This window comes from Scomber scombrus, chromosome 7 (genome assembly GCF_963691925.1).
Source record: "Scomber scombrus chromosome 7, fScoSco1.1, whole genome shotgun sequence".
In the NCBI taxonomy this organism is placed as follows: Eukaryota; Metazoa; Chordata; class Actinopteri; order Scombriformes; family Scombridae; genus Scomber; species Scomber scombrus.
Window position 1 is genome coordinate 16,343,038 of NC_084976.1, and position 22,371 is coordinate 16,365,408.

Genomic DNA, 22,371 nt, shown 5'->3' on the forward strand with positions numbered 1-22,371 from the left:
AGACAGTTTGGCCCGCTCACCGTTTCACTCATCACCAGGCGATTTCCCCACCAAACCTCCGAGGTAACATACTTCTCTCTTGCTGAAATGAATATCCTGCAATGAAAAATGGTCGTAAAAACAAACCAAATTTCTATGCATATTTAGCTCAGTACACTTTTTTCTTATCAAAAACTCTGAGGAAGAGAGATGCCACTGCAGGCGAACTCATAATATGCAGTTTATTAGCATGGAGAGATTTGCTTTGATTATAAAAAAGTTTTATGGGCACATAATGTTGCATTAAACACCATTGCCTCGCAGTGTAGTAAAACGGCAGTGGATCAGCACTAACTACAATGTGGCACTGGAGTATGTTTTCTGTCACAAGAGTTGATAAGAACCAGATAGGGAAGTTATAGAAAAAGTCTATGAGAAAAACCTCAACCTTGACCTGCCAGATGGAGTAGGGTTCAAACCCCAACACCTACCTGCCCTGCTATCCACCTCAAGCCTATTTCCACCCATCAATCCATCCTGTAATCTTGCCCCTTCCTTTATAATTTCATTTAATTATGTAAAACTTAGTTGCCTACACATCTGTCTGATAATTTTTGTGATTCAAGTGTGTGTATGTGAGTGAGGAGGGTCTGTTCTTTCTCGGCTGTTTCGATGTAAATCTAAGATGAACAGATGAAGAAAAAAAAAACAGCTCTACAAAACATGAACAGGTAAGGGCAGAGACAGATGTGCTCCGTTTTTTTTCTTCTCACAGAGGAAGAAGATGGTGAGGATGGTGGAGCTATGAGGCAAGCTGACATGCTCCTGTTCTTTTTCCTCATTCAACTTTAGTGCGGTTGTGTTATGATGTTCTTCACCAGGTAGCGAGTCTTTTAATGCTGCTCAGTTTCCGTGTGTGTGTTTGTGCATTTCCATCTGTAATTACTTCCTCCACTGTCTTACATCCAATAAAATTCTCACAGATATCCAAATTTCCAAGAAAACACACATTTACTCACATACTGTTCAGGTTACATCCTGTCAGCCTGCCATAGTGTAGTGATCACATATTTTCTGCAAGTCATTGTAGATTGATTATATCTCTCTCTCTCACACACACACACTTTATAATTTATATACTGTGCCCATGTTCCCTGGCTCTTTTTACAAACTCATAATAAGCCGTTAAGCAGACTGTTAGCCCAGCATCCTGTATCCATTAGACAAATCCATTAGACTCACAAGCTGCCAACACTACAGCAGTCCTGTGCACAGATACAGAGAGGAACAAGCATTATCTTTATGTGTATGTGTACACATACTTACATACACACACACATATATAAATGCTGAGCAAAGGACTGCAGGCCACATTCTAAATCAGGGCCAAGTATTTAGTGGTATGTTGGTATGGTAGTGGTAAGTTCTTTTCCTCTTACACTTGCCACAAAACAGTAGTCACATATCCGAGGTGCCACTGTGTTTTAGGATGCTTTATAAAAGCCAGTGTAGAAACTGTATGGGCTGTGATGAAGATGTGTCTTCTTTTGATGAATCTTTGTGATGAGCAAACATGAACATACAATCCTTATCTTCACGTGTGTTTACAGAGAGGTACTTAACTCACCATCAATGTCTTTGAGATTTAGTGAAGTACTGATTTAGAGTCTCTGGAGACATGAAACATAAGTTGCTGTGTGATTTAGCGATGAGGGGATCCAGGCAGACTTAGGACAAGCGGGGGTCGTCTGATGTTGGGGTCGGGACACCATATTTATGAGACAAACACACACATATAGGAGGATGTCTTCAATTACAAAGCTACTAAAACACACAGCACCAACATTTGAACAAAAAAGAGTGTTTATTCCAGAACCTTTGAGTGTGATAATAAATACATGAGCATTTGGCCAACATCTTAGAGTGGTGCATGAAGTGCGCGCACACACGCACACGCGCGCACACACACACACAGCACCTGAACCAGTTTGCACACTTACATCTGTATGAAAACACTGAAGATACCTCCTGTCCAGAGATCCAGTTCTTTGCGCCTGGGTTGGTCCCTTTATGCTGTAAACGCTTAGCACTGTGTGTGTCAGTATGTGTGTGTGTGTGTGTGTGTGTGTGTGTGTGTGTGTGTGTGTGTTTTCTCATATGTCGGAGGCTTTGGTAGGTTTTCCCTCAAACAGTCCTATAGCTGTATTAACAGTAGTGTTTCACAGTCAACTGGCTGTACATGTGGTTCAGCATGTGATTTGGTGACACACACCAAACTAGTTTGCTCTCTGAACAGCAACTAGCTGTCTACTGGTAAACATTTGCAGAGGTGTCTGCACAGAGCTGTAAAAATAAACAGTCATTCAGTTTCTTCTTTTTTAAATAACATCATAAACATCCTGTGTGTCAAATTATAAGCCATGGTGAACAGACAATAGCATGAACTGTAAAGGTGAGTGTGGTTTGCATTTCTTCTGAATGTGGGTGGGAATGAAGGAATGGATCTTAGGCATGTATGTTTAGGCCATGAATGTGTTTCTCTCAGTCTCTTGTGTGCATTTGTGATTTTCTCATTCATCTCCATTGTATATCTGTGTCTCAGTCTTTTGTAACCTGCTGACCTTTCGGGGTCAGCGTGCAGAGGGGTGTGTGGTGGGTCAGCAGTGGTCCATCCGCATTAACAAACACAACCACATGGACCTTGTTGGTGCTAGTTCAGAGACGGGGAGCGATCGGTGGTCCACAGCAGCTCAATGTAGGGCCACTTGGTCTGTAGGCAGCGCTTGACTGGAGTGTCGTCTGTCCGAACCATGGGGTCCTCGAAACCTAGCACCAAAGCTGTCCCTTCCACATATTCTACCTGAAAACACACACGCACACACATAATTAGGTCAATACACACTGAACACTGTGTAACCTAAGCACACAAATCTAGACAATTCCTCTCAGGGGGTCTTGGGGTAGGATGCATGCAAGTATAGAACACACACACACGCACACGCGCACACGCACACGCACACGCACACCATCTGCAGAGGACTGCTGTCAATTCTTGTCAGGTCTGTTATTCCCATCAGAAACTATGAGACTGGAATTGCCATCACAACCTTATAGGCGCCTTGCTGCCATGTGCATATGTGTGTGTAGGCGTAAGCTTTTGTGTGGGCACATATGTGCTACCAGTCCTACAATTTCAGGTAGCAGTATGGGAAAAAGGTATTTTACAGATTACTCAAAGTTGACAGATGAAGAAAGTGATATTCCTGAGTACCAGGTTTGTGCACAGCCACCAACTACATCCACTGACAATCATCCATCAAACTAAGCCCGCTTAATAGGCCTGTGTTTGACCATTTATCACAGTACAGCTGCCGACAGTGGCCTCTGTGTGGAAATGACTTGGAGAAATAGAAGACTAAGCCAGGGTTTTTGGATGGATGGACAGGCTATTGGGCTCGCAATAGCTACTGTTTATTCTGGAGTGGACGGCTGACTCAAACTGTGAGAGTGTGTGTGTGTGTGTGTGTGTGTGTGTATATTAATGATATCAGGAAAAGAAGCAATAGGGAGAGAGACAGCGACTGTCAGTTGCTATGAAAAACCTGAATAGTAAATAGTGTCTTACCCTCTCGTTGTGGTTGGACTGTTTAAGTCCATTGTAGTGGTAGACGGGAAATGAGTCTGGGATTCCTGAATCCTGAAACATAGGCCGAGAGCAAGAAGAGTGAAAAACATGCAGTGTTGTTGGAGAGTCTCTGGGCAAATTGTTCTCACAGAGCTGGAGGTTAAGACCCACAGAGGCAGAACATTTTTGAACCAGAAAAGTCAAACCAACACATCTCTGCTTGCAAGCAAAGCTTAATGTTAAGTCTCACGTGTTAGATTTAAATGTGTGTGTGTGTGATTGTGCATTGAAGCAAAGCCCAACTCCAATTACCGCAAAACAGCCAAAGCTACAAAAACGTCCGAATAATGACAGTGAGCCAAAACACTTCCCATGACTTTGGTTTTAAGGTGCAGAATGCTAATTGGGTGTGTTGTCTGAGAGCGTGTACAGCTTCTCGTGTTTATATGCCTATATGAAACTCTAACCCTCAACTCAATCCCACGTGTGTCTGAGTGTGTGTGTCCAGTTGGCTAATGGTAGTATAATTTCTTTGCGGCTTGGGGCCATTCCTCTGGTGAGTCCCTAAAGCCCTGATCACTTTAACACAGTTCCCTCTATCTCTCTCTCAGTAGTCTTCCTTGCTTGCTCTGCCTCATAAAGGCTTCCTACCCCTCTTTGTAAGCTTCTCGGCAAGTCACGTCATATGATGTTGAACACACACACACAGACACACGTATGCACATAGATTTAACATGAGACACCGCAGGAATGTTTTTGGCATAAAAACCTTTGATTTACTAAAACAGCACTCCACATAAGCTTAGTAAATAGATGGCAATGTCACTCGTGTGTGTATGCGACTCTTTCTCCATATGTTTTAATGGTGATATGGATAATATGACCGGTGGAAGGTATTTGTTGTACAGTGTGTATCTTTCATGTGAAAATCCACCTCTGCACACATACCTGATCAGGGAAGAATTCCAACAGAAAAGGGCCTAGGAGGATTATGCCCAAACTCTCTGGATCCAGCTTACTCTTCACCAGACTGACACTGAGCAGGAACAGATACAGAGAGATAGTTAGATAAGGAGGGAAGTAAATAGGATCCGCAAACAGGGAGATTAAAAAAAAGAAAAAAAGAAAAAAAAAGAGGGGAGGTAGGAAGGTAACCATCAGCAGGGCACAAAATAACAGTCTGTGATGTTTTGTGTATGAAACCAGAGTCAGATTTACAATGACCTCATCACTCAGTGTGGACTTATGATGCATGTTTGGGTGAGTGCGTGTATTTTCATGAACACCATGGTGCAACTAAATATACCTCCTTCCAGACATTCCTCCACGTTAGATCAGTGTTATTATTCAACTGATAAAAAAATCTGGTCAGATTGCCCTTTTAAGGGAGCAAGAAGAGAAGCAAGTTTTATACTCAGACACAGAGTGAGAAGGGAATGATTGTTGCTTCATCTATTGATATTTACAAGTAGCATTTGCTGCAGGATGACACACAGATCAACTGAGCAACACTCTGAATGCATGAGGAATATCTCCACAGGATCAATAATATATCTCATTATTATCATAAATGAATGGTTACTTGTTGATGTGGACGAGCGGATGTGGATGTATGAATGCATGTGACTCAATTTACCACTGGATTGGACATGAGACGATGGTGCCTCGTGTCCAATCCATCCTCCTGTTTGGGTTGTAATGCAGTCAGCTGATGTTTTTTTTTTCTGGACTGGATTATACGTATGCTTAAGGGGTGGGGGGAAAAATCGATACAGCATAGTATCGCGATATTTTGCATGGCAATATTGTATCGATACACAGACGCCAAGTATCGTTCTTTTATTATAGGAATTGCAAATGAAAATGTACGTTTTTTTTCCTTTGGGGACATAATTTGCAGGTGAAAAAAGGTAATGAATTGCAATATATTGCAGCATATCGCAATATATTTAAAATCGCAATAATATTGTATCGTGACACAAGTATCGTGATAATATCGTATGGTGGAGCCTCTGGTGATTCCCACCCCTAGTATGCTTTACCACTTTCCGTCATCAGTATTTTCAATGACACATATGCTTCGAATTGGGAATTTCAATATTTCAACACAAGTTTCTGTCACATCTAGAGAAACAAGAACCACATATCATTTGAACATAATATTATTGAGTAACATTTTGAACTTTATGGACAAAGTTATGATACTTTATGGGAATTAAATGGGAATAATACATATTTGTTGTGCTCTTTGTTGTGCATGATGTTTTTGATTAATTCTTGTTTGGATGATATGCAACAGAGATTATTTAATTTTCACAAATTCAAAACAGTTATTAAGAATAAACATACCATTGCTACTAAATTAACACGCAACTCTCAATAATGAGGAAAACATGTTTTTTGAGATCTATCGACGTATAACCCCATTCCAGACACTACAAAGCAAATGATCGTGACACTTTTATTGCTTGGAGCTATATCTTGGGTTTTGCTGAGAACAGTGTCCACAACAAGTAGCAGCAGCTGACTGTCATAGGAAGGGTCTGAAATTATCATGTGCCAAGCAATAAATGTGGGTAGTTTTCCATTTGGCAAGTAAACCTTGGAGGGCTCCCTCCCCAAAAATTGCCCTGGAGCACTAAAGATCATGCTACTTTTTTCACACAGTGGAATCCCTGCTATAACTTTCTTGTTGTGTGGTAAGGAATGACGCTGTTTGCATTGGGAGTCTCCCCAGAATGCTCTGTTGTGTTGTGATGCATCGACCATCTGGGGGTCTGCAGAGCAGATCAGTGGGTCCAGTAACGTGGCTGGGCCCACGGCTACAGCATTAGAGCTTACTGTTCGTCAGATGAGAACGTGCTTCTGTTTGAAGCGGTTCTTTAAAGTGTTTCCTCCCTCTCTCGGCCTTTCTTCCTGCCGTTAATGATCTCCCCTCTAAGCCTCTGTTTCTGACTGTCTTTCTTTTCGCTCTTTCTTTCTTCCTGCACTTTTATAGCGGGCTCTCTCTGGTCTTACTTTATAGAAGCCTGGTAGTGAAACATGAGCACAGGGCTGCTGACCTGGCCTGGCCGTGACTTAGGACTTAAAACTTTAGAGGCTCTACAGGTGCTACACAGACACAGACACACACAGACACACACACATTAGAAGGCACAAAGCCTTGGACATGCAAGCACTTACTACTCAGGTTCCGAGACAAGGTCAAGGGCTTTCATCACGTCCTCCAGTAGAGACTCTGGGATGAAGCCATTATCTGTAGAGAAAGACAGAGAGACAGAGAGAGAGAGACAGAGAGACAGAAAGAGAGATAGAGTGAGACATTAAAAGAGAGCGATGCACTGGCTGACTCTGAACAAAACATAAAATAAGGACATTTTAGAAAAAGAGCCAAAATCAGGGGAAGCCTTCACCTACATACATATGGCAAAAGCACTTTTTGACATTACGGGCCCTAGGGAATGAATTCATCTGACTCAATAGAATCCAAACAACACACACACACACATCTTGTCCTTTCTCTCTGACCTACATTCCACAGCCATGATGATTGCTTTACCTGAGAAGAAGAGAAGATTTAAACACTAACATGTGCTTTTTGCCCTTGTGTGTCCATGCATGTTCAGTAAGCGTCTCGTTTAAACGTTCCCATGTGAGCCTGTGTGGCCTGTTGTTTAGAATCATACATAAACCTCCAGCATGTTGTGAAGAAGATTAACAGACAAGTGTTCCGGTTGTTCGATCTTGGGCAACTCAATCTCACTTATTCAGTGCCAGATGTTATTCTCTCTCCATGACAAGTGATGGTTTGACGACAAGCAGAGACAGTGTGGCAGACACTACACAGGGACAATGACAAACACTGAATATTAAGGAACATGCTGAGACAGTGGGTTGCACAGGGCGTATGTCTGGAGTGATTCACTGCAGTGTGTGTGACTGTGCCTGGCGCCCTTTTTCCACAACACCGAGAGCTGTGCTGACTCTACATGTGACACAGACAGATTTATGGCCCTTTTACACAGCACTCAACTGTGCTGCTTTACTAGGGCATGTGTGTATAAACTACAGTGTGTGAGTGTGTATGTGTCATGCATGTATGTCAAGTACATCCCCCTTGCATGTGTGTATACTGTACATATGCATTTAAATCTATGGGTACACCTAGTTGATGCATGTGTTTGTGTGTGAGAAAAAGACCATATGGTGTGCAGGATGTCTTGACAGATGAGAACATGCAAAGCTGGATTTTGTGCAAAAGGAAGACAGATGAAGAACAAGGCGGGGAGGTGACAGACAGTTTGTCATTTAGTTATGTTTACATATTTGTTGACAAAGTGGCTGGAGCAAGACTGCTTTCAACTGGCAGGATTTATTTCCCTGTAACATTGCATCGCATCACATGTACAGATCTCTACAAATTTGCATGTTTTTCCTACAAGCCAGATAACAAATAATGTTTATGGCAAAAGAGAACAGTGCACTTCACTTCATATAAACATTAAAAGGTACGAGCCATTTAGTCAGGTCCTCAAGCTGAACACTCTTGCAACATGGCTTGCTCTAAGTGTTGATAGTGTGTAGTGTGACTCCCGACAACTCTCCCTCTTCTCTCTTCTCTTGTCTCCACAGCAGGAGAAAAACATTACACAACAGATGGAAATCAAACAGATTGTTTGATTTCAAATCTTTTTCCTATGTGCTTTGAACAAACCAACATCCCATACTATAATCTTGAGGCTACATAAATGAAAACTGCAGATTAAAACTCTGACTTTCAGCTATAGTAATCATTCTATTGTCATTGTGTCACTCTCTGTGTCCTTCCCCTCGCCTTTCCCCTAGTCTCCTGGAAGTGACATGAAAAAAAATTAGGTTTAGGAAAACGATGAGCGAAGGAGCGGTATGGTTGACTCAGCTGTATGAGGAGCTGATCTCACCAACCTAAACAACAACAGTGGACATGCGAGTGGAGAAACAGGCCTTCGTTCCGCCTGTAGAAGAAAAATAACGGAAAAACGAGGAAGAAAGAAGAGGCGAGGAGGCCAGTGGAGGTTATAAATGCATCTGCTCGACCAGGAAGAAGGGACCAGAAAGACAACAGGGACAGGATATTGTGGGTGTAGCCTTGTTAGAATTAAAGTTTGAATTATTTAAAGTGAATCTGTGCGCCAGGATTTTTGTATAGTTGGTATATTAATGAGCAAATAAAGTATAATGACCATTAAAAGCAAGTGTGCAGGGCATGAGGGGCGGGAGATGAAAGTCATTGGCACAATAATAATTATGTAAACAATATAAGTATAGGATACAAACACCAACAAATACCTTCAGGATCAAATGACTGGAAGACCCTCCTTGCCTGTTCTGATGGAGACTCTGGACCTACCAGGGACATCTCCTATAAAAAGACAGCCAAGATAGGGAGATACAGAGACACAAAAGGAGGAAAAAAAGAAGAAAAGAGTGTAAGGTGATATTGTGCATGACAAGATGAAGGGGTTTGACCCAAATTTAACCAAATATAGATTTGTGACTAAAATAAAGAGACAGAGAAGATTGTAGACAGAGAACAGAGTATTGAGGAGCAGAAGAATCAGACCACATTGTAGAGAATTTAGAATAGCGGAGTTCAGGGTGACGCGACTAAACAATCTTTTACATCTACTCACAACTAACAGATTGTGAGTGCTCTTGTCAAGGCTTAGCAAGTATTGTTAATGTTGACTGTGCATCTATGTGTGTGTGTGACTGTAATCTCAGGGGCCAGTGCAATCACTGGAGTCCATTACCCAATGGGTAACTGATATTAACTGATTTTCTGATAAAGTTAGACGGCTTGTTTTCACTCCAAAGACGGCTTGTTTTCACTCCAAACACACAATCAGGAAATCAAGTCTTACATATACACCCCATGATTTATGACAAGATCTACAGTGTTTGTTGGTGAAGTTTAGAGAGAGCAATGTTGGCAGGGTGAGCAGAAACGAGGGAGTCTGCATCTACATGAGGGTGATGCCCTTTATTACTTGGCTTACAATGTACAGTTCAGTATATACTGATTAGCTGAACAATTCCTTATTGGCGCCACACTAAGGTCCTTAGTGTACAGCAAACAAAGTGCTTGTCATATTGTGAAACCGCAAACCTCTGCTAACACCTTTCCAATGCTGGAATTTGGAGGGGGGGCTTGGTCTGACAATTTTTGCAACTATCTGACAAGCATACTTCAACTTCAATGAGCAGGTCTATAAAGGCAAGAAAGAAGGCAGGATTTGAAGTTCTTTCTCAAATTTCCTTTTTTCAGCTCTTAAGTAATTTTTCATAAGCTGAACATAATGAACGCCAACGACGAGAGACTGTGTGCTTATCCCCGTTTCTAGCATTAATTGTGTTGAGACAACTAAGACACAGAGCTCTCTGAGAGATAAGGAGGGCAAGCTTTCCAATTGCATTCAGATGTGGTTGGACAACACGTTCAACAACCAAGTTCGTTTTAAGCATAGTAACTGTTAACACTTGAAATCCAGGGACTTGTGAAACATAATTTGATAAAAACGTCTTCTCACGCCCAATCTTATTTTAGATTTGAATCATTATCTGATCTCTTTAATCTTGTCCAAAGCTTACAGTAAGTTGAATAAGCATTAGTTTCTGATAAGCAATGTTGCAAAAAAAACAACAATAATAAAAAGTGCAAGGGTAAGTGTCAGTGTTCCTTGAAAATATTTCAAATGACAGCAACTTTAAAGAAGTGTAAGAAAAAAACCTCAGAGAAAAGAGGGGATATTTTTTCAAGAGAGGATGAAATGAGATTTATCTCGAGAGGGTGGCTTTTCAGCCTTAAGCACACATACACACTCATGCAAAGTTATCTCTGTTCCTCCATACAAGTGAGGGAGGGAGTGTATTTATGACAACGAAGTGCTGGACAAACACACAATGTTTTTGGAGAGCAAATGGACCCTGCTCATCTCCTTTAGCTGGCCTTTATTAAAGCTTGAGCCTCAGATCCACGCAGGCTGCTAGGGTTTCACGGTCCACTTATTACTGTACTTGGGGCTTACACAGGGAGAGAGGAGAGAGGGAGAGTGGGGTTCAGGGAGACATGATGAGAAGAGATGACTCCCAGCTGCCGGCTCTTCAGATGCTAAGAAAAACAGGCACAGAGCGGCTCACACACGCTCAAGAACTGTTCTGTCACACAGAGTATAGCAGGGTCCTGATGTGTTAACATTACAGGCTCCATAAATCTGACGGTAGATTCGTCATTTGCTACATATGCCTGTGTTTCACTTGTAGGGGTGGACAAGGGTCATTTTGCTGTCCTGGGAGGAAAAAGGTGCTGAAAAACGTTCCATGGCAGTCGACTCCATGAGAGTCTTAAAACAGTTAATAAATGTAGGATTAACAGTGAAGAATGTGTTTTGAAACATGAACTGTTTTGATTAACTGTAATTCTGCCTTACATTAGTACTAAGAAAATATGTCTCTTCCAAAAGTGATTAGACGTTTAATTAATTTTTAGGCTGCCATATACAATCCCAAAGTCCAGTGAGTCTTGTCCAGTTACAGTTTATTATCTTTTAGGGCAGGATGGACCCATTCTGTGTAAATCACCTGGTAGTACCATTGTTACAGGTTGTGAACACTACACCATAAGTGATCATTAGGAGACAAAGCAAAATCTACCATTACAGCTAGTATATACATGCTAATATGAAGCAAACAAGCACATAGCGAAGAATAGAAATGATAATGACTCATGAGGGCGTCAGAACATGCACAGAGGCCAACATAATTGCAAGCAGAGATTATGTGATTATGTGTGTGTGTGATGACAGATCTGCTTGGTTGTCTTTGATCTGTGTTTTATTAGAGGCCTGAGGAAGATGCTGCTGAGTTGGAAAACATGTCATGGAGCTAACATACTCCGCAGGGAAGCTGTGTGAGTGGTGTGTTTGTCTTTTCTTTAAATACTATTGTGTTACTATGTTGTGTGTGCGTTTGTGTCCGAGTCAGTGTGAGAGACAGAATTTGTGTAATAATTTTCTTATACTAGAGAGACAGACAATATTCAGTGCAAACATGCATCTTCATGTAGGGATACAGTCACACACACAAAGACCTGGCGTCAGTGCATCTCTGTATGTGTGTGTGTAAATAAGTGTGTCTTATGAAATCAAGGAGCGCATTCCAATCCCCACAGTCCAACTTTTTGCACAAACCTCTGACCCCCTTAACAGAGCAACAGCAAGCTACTCAACATAGGAAGAAAGTCTCTCACTCACACACACACACACACACACACACACACACACACACACACACACACACACACACACACACACACACACACACACACACACACACACACACACACACACACACACACACACACACACACACACACACACACACACACACACACACACACACACACACACACACACACAAGAACTTACAAACACAAGTACTGCAGAACATTTGCTCTGAGCAAAACCAGAAAACATTTAATGAAAACATGTCTTGTTAAACAGCCAGCACTATCAAATAACCGAAAAGAAGCAACGGGTGTGTGTTTGTTTCTTTTTGGTCGAGTCAGGACGACTGACATATCCAAACTTGTCCCTTAACACAAGATAAAATGAGACTGTACTGTATGCACTTTAAAGTATAAGTTTGTGTGATTCTCATGTTTTCCCCATCTGTTGCTCTCTCTCTGGTAGACCGAATAGCTCACTTAGAGCATAAACTCTACCCTGTAGAGGCCTTTTTGCCATGTCTTTCCTGTCCAGTTTCACCGCTCTTTACCTGCCTTTTCTTGCGCTAAGTAGGTACTTCAGTTTTGGAGTATTTCCTCCCCTCCCACCCTTGACTTTTTCCTTCCTTTCTTCCTTCGTCTTTTCATCCTTTATCTCCACATGCAGGTAGCTACTTCAGGAAGGACAGGTAGGTGTACTTTACTAGAGTTACTCTTTCTTGCCCCTCCGGTCCACCCAAAGAGCTTTTGTATGCACTGAGAGGCTCTGAGTGGCCACAGAGTGAGTCTGAAGGGATCGGTTTCAAGTCAACAAAGCAGAGGTCTCGGACAGTGTCTCCTGCCTTGTTCCTAGCAGGCACTGGCAGCCTCACTACATGACAGGCTGAGGGGGGACTCTGTGTATGTGGCTCGTTATGTAGTGTGTATGTGTGTTTGTCTTGTTCACCTTAACTAGCCTGCTTTCCAAGCGATTACAAGTACAGAAAACAATGGAAAACCTATCTTTCTCTCTGTATAAAGCAGTGCGTGCAGGATCTACTGTATGTTTGTGTATGTGTGCGTGTGCGTGTGTGTGTGTGTGCGTGTGTGTGTGTGTTTCAGGTGTGACAGATGGAACAAAGTAGTGATTTATGGAGCTGTCTTGGATGAGAAAGACTGTCTCAACAGAAAAGAGAGGAAACACCAGAGAATAGTTATATAGCGTAATGATGGGTCCTTTAACGGAAAACAACACACAGGGGAAAAGGTAGAATAACGCAGCACACACACACTGACACAGACAGCCTTTCATCTTTCTACAATGGCCCTTGGTCTGACCTGTCAAGGATTATTAATGACTGTTAATGTACACCGCTTTGTTATTTTGTGTTAGTATGTGGCCCGCACCCTGTGATCATACTAAAACCAGAAAGTAATCCTATTTAACAGAAAGGGCAAAATTTTGATCATGTTTTCTAGTCTCTTTGTTGTTTTGTCATTTTATCATTATCATTAATTCTGCTTTCTCCTTTGTACTATTATTCTTTCATCTTTTCATGATATTCAAATTTGTTTTTCTTTGTCCTTCTCCCACTACCTTACAGCTAATTGTTCTTTGGCTCTTAATCAATTCCATTAATTGAATATTATTGTTCTTTGACTTTTAATATGATATAATCTATAATCTTGTTATGGTTTCACACATGTTTTTCTCAACTGTAAAGATTCTGACTGTTAATAACTGTTTTATACACAAAGAGTTGGATCTGTTAAGTAATGCATACCAGGGAAAAAAAGGTCATTTGCTGTTTTGCGTATATCAGAAAATCTTTTAATATTGTGATAATGATTTCACCCATATTGCCAGTTCCTGATGACAGCACTGTACATTTTCTGTGGTATCCCAATAAAGCCTCGGAGTTAAACTGACCTACATTAACGGTATCTCCACACTTGTGTTACATGTCCCTGCCTTTACAAATCCTTGAAGGACATTAGTGTGTGTGAGTGTATGTCTGAACAGATAGAAGCAGAGTCTTCAGGGACACAGAGCGCCACAGAGGCTGCTCTCTCTCCTAGTAAATCACTGACCCAGAACACAACTACTGTACACACACACACTCACAAAAACACACATGTAACTCCCATGAGAAGGGCAGATACAGGCTGTGAACCTCATCACTCAGCGAAAGCAGAAAAGAGTGATGAGAAATGTCACCAGAGGATCACCACTCCACTACCCCCCTTTCCTGAGTGACTGCTGCACTGCTCTTTAAAGTGCATCCTTCCTCTCTACTTCCTTTCTTCCCTCTTCCTTCTCATGGGGGACCAATCATCTGAAGAAGTTGGTTGAGGTGCGCTGGGGAAAGCTTTACTTGGACAACAGCTCCACCGTGCACTGAGTGGATAGTTACTTCAAAGACAAGAAGAGTAAAAGGAAAGAAGAAAGAATCCCTTTTTAAACAATTTTGCATGATATGTTTCATCCATCACCCATCCCTCTTCTTTCTTCATCGTCTTTCTTCCTTTCTCTCCCTCCTCTGGTGTCTCAGAAACTCTTGTCCAAAAACAGATCCCATTACACACACACACACACACACACACACACACACACACACACACACACACACACACACACACACACACACACACACACACACACACACACACACACACACACACACACACACACACACACACACACACACACACACACACACACACGACAGAGTGTGGGGAATGGCCTTTGTGTAGGTAGATTAGATAAAAACACTAATGCTATTAAGCTGATGGTCTGAAAGCCACAGTCACACACTGACAGTAACCCGGGGGAATACACACCCGTCCCCAATGGCAGACAGAAGGAGCCACTGACACATCAGAGGCAGGGATCAAGTTTTCTGCTTTTGTGGGGATGGCTCTATATCGGAGCTTAAAGCTACATTACCAGATAATGCGTATTTTTGTATCACAAAGCCTGGGAAATCTCAGTGTGCTTCAAATTAGCTCTAAACATAGATTTGCTGTCAAGGAGGACAGGGTCACACCGAGTGAGGTTTACAAACAGAGTGCCCCCTTCAGCTTGGGCTCATAGTTGTAGAGCCCATGCCTGCCAGCACAGAGTAGCATAAGCCATAAGCCATGTACAACATGGCTTATGCTATATATATATATATATATATATATATACACGTGTGTGTGTTCAAGTGTGTTGTCAGTCTCCAGCGGGACAAATGGATCCAGATGGGAACTCTGGCATCACATTCCCTACAGGAAGCCATCCACCTGAAGCCAAACACACACACACACACACACACACACACACACACACACACACACACACACACACACACACACACACACACACACACACACACACACACACACACACACACACACACACACACACACACACACACACACACACACACACACACACACACACACACACAACGCTAATGCTAATCAGTATTAGGTTCCCTGCGCTGGAATGTGTGTGTAAGAGTCAGACTGTGGTGTGTGTATATGTGAACATGTCACTAGTGCCGGGGGAGTTGTAGCAATCGGTAAGTCATCAGTGCATGCATGACGACTTTGGGTCATCATTGAGCCAACATACGATCCACTCGCCTGGCAGGCTTGAGCTTCATGCCTGTAACTGAGCTTTTAATCAATGGTGTAATAAGGGTGTGGCAATGATGATGGAGATGACTGTCTGCCTTTCTGGTGCCATTTTCCCAACAGCAAGGAGAATTGATTTGCTACAACTAAACCTGCTAGCTTTAATAAACAAGCTAAGGCAACGTATCAAGTTACATGTTCACTGATAGAGATGATAAACATGCTTGTTTGAGTGCAAGTGTGCACACATCCATACTTATACAACCTGAGATCTGATGATTCAATCATTTTACTCAAATGCCAAAGTTTCATTAAAGTTGGAACCACAGGGCTGACCTCAGTAAGGGCGTGTGCAATCTATACCGTGTGCCATAGCCCTGTGTGTGCATAAGTGTATACATCAGTTGTTGCAGTACAAGCAGTTTCCTGGACTGTAGTTCCTGCCACAAAACTACCTGCTCAGGAATGAAACTTTCTGATGGCTCAGCCGTGTAGCCAAATTCCAGACTAGTCAACAAAGCCGAGATTAGATGAGTGAGTGAAACAGAACCAACTCTTAAGCAGGCCATTTGTTGTCAGTGTGGTTAAGTACTTAAGTAGAGAAATAACTCGAAAAACACAAAGCTCCTCACTACTTAGAGACAAATGTCTTGCCCTTCTGGCATTTATAATCTCTCTTTTCACTTCTCAACATCTCCTATCCAACATTTTTTTCAAATGTCAGTCACAGTTTTTTTGTTGCATGCAAAATGATGTCCAAACCCAAGCCTTTGCTTTCAAATGTGTTATTAGTTTAATTTACCTAATTCTATAATTTCTTAAGATGAAGTGGAAAGCCAAACATGAACAAGAACTTGTAGTTCCTGATGTAGTCCCTGAGTGCTGTTTCTGAGGCTCTTGGGTTTCTGGTATTTTTTTGTACAACAAAAAATGTTCTTATGAACAAGTGCCAGAACAAGAAAAATGTTGATCAATTTTGTTGCAATTAAAGGACAGGTTCACATATTTTTAAAGTCTATGTTAAACAATACTAACATGCCATGAACTCAAAGTGTTATGAGTTGTTTTAAACAATCCTCCTGCCCATGCTACAAAGACATCCATCTCAGCAGTGATTTTAATGTAATGTCCTATTTCTGTGCAACAATTGGTTCCAAGGTCCCAGGAAGTTGATACGATGCTTCACCTTTTTCAGTTTGACAAATTAAATGGGTATCTTCCAGAGTTATAGTGTTTTTAGTATGAACATTTCTTCTTTTTGTTGCTATTCCTCTACTACAGAAGTTATTCTTTAACCTAACAGTGAGGGCAGACAAAACTTTACTTTGGACGCTCTTGTTGGAATCTAAATTCAGCAGTTTATATCATGGCAATACATCATGTACAACAAACCGTTTAGTTTATCACAGATGGTTGATTAAATTAAGATTAGTGGTTTTGTGAGGGTGTGTGCATGAGAAAAAGTGTGTATGCCTGCACTTGTTAAGTTTCTTTTTTTCTTAATGCTGGAAAGGTAGAAAGCCAAGAAACAGCACTGGCCATATATGACTATCTCCTGTGCTCATTTATCCCTCGCCTCCCTTTCTGCCCCCCTTTATCCCCCACATTGATATCTGACCTGCACTATATTCAATCTGTTAAGCACATTCCATATTTTGGTTTTTCTAACCTGCTGAGGAGACTGGCTTACATTACACACTGTGTGTCTCTCTGTGTGAAATATGTGTTTCCTCGCTTATGGATGAGTGTAGTAAACTTGCCTTGGTGAAAAAAACAGAGAGGTGAGTTTCACTGCCAAGGATCCAAATAGGGAACTTTGGAGACTTAAGGAATGCCCCGACCTGAAACACGCACACACACACACAAAAAGAAAAGGAATGCGTAACAAATGAATGTCTATTTTCAGTCATTTCCATTGTTAATCAGAAAATGATTACAGTTTGACACAAGTGCATGGAGTCTACCCACATTTGAAGAGATGTCATATCACAATATGTGAAGAGCACTTCTATGGGCCCTTAACAAATAGGTCTGTGTAATGAAATGTGTATTACAAATTCTAAGACACACCTCATTTTCACTTGCTGTGTCTCTAATTGTTCACTTGTTCTTCTTAACTGCAGCATCACATCCAGCTGGAAGTTCTTGATTTTCACAGCATAACCAAATAACTCATCATACAGTGCACATATGAGCAACTCTTCCCTACTGTGATACAAATTGGTCTCTTAAATTACTCTTAACAGCCCTCTTGTCACATTGGCAACAACCTTGCTATTAAATTATTATAGCTGCATGCCTCAAGTCTCGACTTGAGAGGTTTTTGGTTTGCTTATATTGGCAATGGTGAATAAATATCTAAGATTACTGTTTTGCAATATGACTAAATAATGTCACTTCACATGTATTTTTAAATCTCTTGTGATCCATTTTTAATAAATGTGTTCAAGGCACTGAGGGAAAGAGAGGGGGGTCTGCAGTCAGCCCGTTGGGACGGTTCCTTCCAAACACATATTTTCACACGGGAGCTTATAGTGAGGTTTGTAGTTCACATATTGAAAATGTCCCACATCTCAAAGTCGCAAGTTACAGTGAGCATATCTTTGTTTATTTGTATTCCTGGCACTCTCTCATTTTACACAGTGGGTGTCCATCTCAATTCATGGTCAGTATTCATCAAAACAACAGAAATCCACAAATCAGCTACACATTTACCATGGGCAACTATATATTTGTACTTTTGCATTATGTCAGGGAAGACTGTGTGTATACTGTCTGTACCTTGCAGTAGCGTAGTGATTCCATAAGTGTGAGGAAGCCAACTGATGCCTGTTTATGAATACCATGGAGTTCTGCAAGACAAAAAAACCCCCAATTAGTTAAGTCATCCAAAACTGGTTCTAATTTGTACTTTTGTGCAATCCTGTGGGATCTAAGAATTATTGCCCTCTGGTGGAAATGATTCAGATCTTGGGCTAGAAAATTGAGTGTCATAAGTGTGCATGTGTCCGTTCAGTGAGCTTGATTTGCATGTGTGTATGCAATCATTTCATGGAGGTCTTACTCATGCCAGAGCACTCCCTGTCTCCGTCCCAGACATTAGAAACAGCGTGGCCAGTTACAAGGAGGTTCACCAGGCTCTGACTGCAAAATATAAATAGAGCGAGAGTATAAAAGGAATTGCAGATAAAATACCAAGATAACCTGTAGACTTTAGCATAGAAAAAGAGACCTTGCAATAATGTAGAACTCCCTGTGTCAGTATAACTCATGTATACAAAAGGTGAAAAGGTGTTTTGGTACCTGCCATGGCCATGCACAGGATCTATGAGAGGCTCCATTGTGTCTTGGATCTCATTTCTTATATTTTCTATGCCCTGCACAGATAGCACCAGAAGACACAAGTCTGAATTTCATTGTTGTATATCTCAACATTGATACCATACACAAGAAAGTAACTTAAAATGATACAACAACACGATTAAAAACTAATTAATAGAAGGAGAATTGTATTTCCAGTTTAAGAAAAAGAAGTGGCACTTCATTAAAATTATTCAAAACATGTGGAGAGACAACAAACTCCTACTTTCCAAACAGTCCTAATATGTCTATAAGCATCTATTTACTGTTTATTTTACCTTGGTGAGGATGACAGAGTAGAGGAAAAGCAAGACTCCACAGCACCCCCTCCAGGTGTGGTAGAGAGACAACATCTCCTCTCTGAGATCAGAAACTAACCCAACAGTCCGCTTGCTGCAGGGGGAAATTTTCAGGAAGATTTATGAAGCACTCAAAAGCCAAAAGATTTGCTGGGTTTTGGAAAGTCAGAGTCAATGATACAAATGTATTAACTGCATTCATGCCGGGTTGAGAAAGTTAACTCACAATAGGGCAGAAATAAATTAAGACATCAGAGAACAACGTTGAATCTAATCTTGTCAGTTTGGAGCCGCCACCGTCTTTTGCTCCAACATGGAAAGCTTGCTAGTGAAGTTGTTTGTATTAGTTAGCATGCACTTCTTCGACATGAGTCAGCACTGCTTTTTGCTGACTGTGGTCTCGGCTGCCAGCATGCTTCTGGCAAATGCAGTCTTGCATTTATTTAGCTTGTGTGTGTGTGTGACAGACAGTATTTGTGTGAGAAAGGTAGTGAGAGGAATTTTTTTTTATGAGGCAATCAATGAACGTGCTGAGTCTGCAACGTGTGAGCCGAGTGAAATAGCTAATTCAATGTGAAAGCCAATTCTTGCAGAATAGATTAATCAAAACTGCCCCTCCCTTGGCTGAAATATGTAGCTCTCTATATCAATACTGCATATTGGCAATTGTAAAACGAGGATTTGAGAAGTCTCAATCCTCCCAGAACCACAGTGTTACTTAATACCAAGATTATGTGTGGTAAGAAGTGACAGTCTTGACTATAAAGATGCAAGGTGTTAGCCGTGGTGAGAATACTAAGTGTCACTTACTGGAGAACACTGTGAAATCGTTCAAAGCCAAGGTCCTCAGCAGCCAAAGCAGCTAAGCACCAGAACACAGACATATACTGTAGTATTAAAGCATGACACAGCAAAACATCCATACTGTATAATGATTATGAGAGTTACTATTTTTGTGATTAATTGTAAATGCTTGCGTGAATAAGGGAGTATTTATGTTTGTGCACTGTTATTCTGAATGTACATCTTGCATGGGAATGTGACAGACGTAGGACTCACTGGGTTGCTGCTCCTGTGGTGGCTGGCTGCTCTCTGGCTCTGGCAAGTCCTGTGTTTGCGACTGTGGCTTTGTCTGCGTGGTAGTATGTGTGCTAGTATGTGGGTTCTGTCCCTTGGCCCAGGACACCAGGCAGAACCCTGTGGAGGGGTTGGAACAGGCAGACTCCAGAATTTCACTCAGCGTGGAACACAGTGCTGTTTTCTGCTCCTCCTCTGACAGGCACAAACATAACACAAGCATTATTCAATGAGTCATGCAATTATATAAAATAATTGCAAAAAAAAAAAAAAATGGCTTGAATTGTTTTGTTAACAATCTACCTGAAATGTGTCTCCAGTTGGAACTTTCTCTATTAAACAGAATGGTCTTTAAGAGGAAAGCCTGCAAAGAAACACATAATCAGCCTTCAAAATTGGCAACAAAACAGTCCATGGTGCAATATGCTACTGTCACTTGTACACAGAATCTAATGCCTTCCCTCAGATACTGCATGACGCGATTGGAAAGTGTGGATACTTCTGTAAGACTACAGTGTTGTGGACAAAACTGTTCATTCCCCACAACAACATTTTAAGCACTTCCACTCACTGAGCATGTAGAGAGTGAGGGGTCAGTGCTTACGCAATATGGTGTACAATGAGACTGGGCCCTCATACTACTGCACAGAAACTGAACAGGACCATACCTGCACAGGTGCAATGACAGCACATGGCCCTCCTTCAAATTGCTCCAGTGCAGTGTGCTCATTCTCACTGAAGACAAACCCTGCATGAACAAAAGAAATAACAACTGTTTTTTTTCTTACCAACAGCATGAGTGTGCTTTATGCTTGATGTGTTAAAAGGCACAATCTGTGCCCCAGATATGATTAAAAAAATGTTTTATGGCTGTAATGTCTAAGGAGCAGGATTGTGTTCATAATTAATTTGACACTTAAGTAGATGTATTATATTCATTCTTTCGCACTCATTATGTTATTGCATTTGTTTGTTCTGTGTGTAGTGTCTTGTAAGCCCATGCAGGCTGAGCACCTTTTGATGCATAACACTTTGAAATAAATGACCTACCAATCATAATCAGTGTGAAACTAAGCATCATACCTTGTGTCCATCTTCGGAAGATGGAGGCAGACACTCCTCCACTGGAGGGTCTCCCCCAAACCAGATTCACCACCTCTTTATTTAACTCTGACATGACCACTCTCGCTGCTGGGAAAACCACAGGCACCTCCTCTACAGTTCAACAGCCACGTGGGGATAAATGAGGTCTGTTGAGACCAACTTGCTAGCTCTTTCCGTGGTTGACAGCCCACCTCTCTCCGCAGGTAGAGCCTGTGGCATTGGCCACAAGCTACCTGTGTGGAACGACACAGTCTTCGTTTAGTAGCTGGCAGGAAATTGGCTGGTAGGAATGACATCAACGTAGCTATAGCAGCCTGCCAATTGATGGGAAAGAAACAGGCGTTAAGCTTCCCATTTATATGGGAACCAAGTTTTCTGCACATATTACTTTACTGCATAGTTATAGACACAGTAGTGCGATACAACACTAGTGTATACATGAATGTATGTAGTAGCTACATTATTTTAAAAGCTAGAAAGCTAATAGCTACGTTAATGTCAATGGTTACAACGGACAGTTAGCGATAAAAGCACAAGCAATGAGATAGCAGTTAGCTATTACTTATGTTGCCATGTCACATGATTTAATGTGAGAAAGATAACGGCAAGTTTTACACAGCTGAGTTGGCTTGATAATGTCAGCAGATAGCATTAGCATTACTAGTAGTAGCGGCTAATCTTTCATTGCTTTGCCATTCAACTGCTTCCCACACTTACAGCGGTGCCGATAGTTGTTACACGACTTCATTCAGTTTGTCATTAATTAGATATCGTTAAATCTTAATTACCTTGTATTCACAGTCGAGTAAAGAGATTCCGTGTTGATTATATATTTTGGTGGCAATTTCACTATCCCCAGCGTCTGTCATCCGTTTATTTACAACAGAATGGTGATAAAAAAAACAAAAACCTGTGTGTGCGTACATTTGACGTGCCTGCTCATTGGTTGAAATCCAGAAAGTTCCAGGTGCGTCAAGGGGTACATTTTCAACGCGCTGCATCATTGGTGCACAGGCTTGTCAATCATATTGAGCTCCCTCCTCCAGACAGAGACCCGTTCAATA

The 22,371-nt window shown here is 41.5% G+C and overlaps 1 protein-coding gene across 1 annotated transcript; it reads right to left on the bottom strand.

Annotated features, from left to right (window-relative positions):
- Positions 1-1,728: 1,728 nt before the first annotated feature.
- Positions 1,729-22,171, bottom strand: mindy3 (MINDY lysine 48 deubiquitinase 3). Its single transcript, XM_062422398.1, has 16 exons — positions 22,096-22,171; positions 21,287-21,621; positions 20,872-20,951; positions 20,507-20,567; positions 20,186-20,398; positions 19,937-19,988; positions 19,106-19,220; positions 18,771-18,844; positions 18,532-18,611; positions 18,249-18,319; positions 17,228-17,308; positions 8,933-9,005; positions 6,788-6,860; positions 4,553-4,640; positions 3,605-3,676; positions 1,729-2,839 (listed from the first exon to the last, which is right to left on the bottom strand). The coding sequence occupies exons 2-16, from the start codon at positions 21,378-21,380 to the stop codon at positions 2,690-2,692; spliced, it is 1,377 nt and encodes a 458-aa protein (XP_062278382.1). The 5' UTR covers positions 21,381-21,621; positions 22,096-22,171; the 3' UTR covers positions 1,729-2,689.
- Positions 22,172-22,371: the final 200 nt, after the last annotated feature.

Excerpts from the sequence above, each read along its gene's own strand:
- mindy3 (XM_062422398.1), bottom strand. The coding sequence starts at position 21,380 with ATGTCAGAGTTAAATAAAGAGGTGGTGAATCTGGTTTGGGGGAGACCC. Across the intron at positions 18,612-18,770 it reads CCTGTGCATGGCCATGGCAG|TCAGAGCCTGGTGAACCTCC; the intron begins GTACCAAAACAC and ends TATATTTTGCAG. Across the intron at positions 18,320-18,531 it reads CAGGGAGTGCTCTGGCATGA|AACTCCATGGTATTCATAAA; the intron begins GTAAGACCTCCA and ends TTTGTCTTGCAG.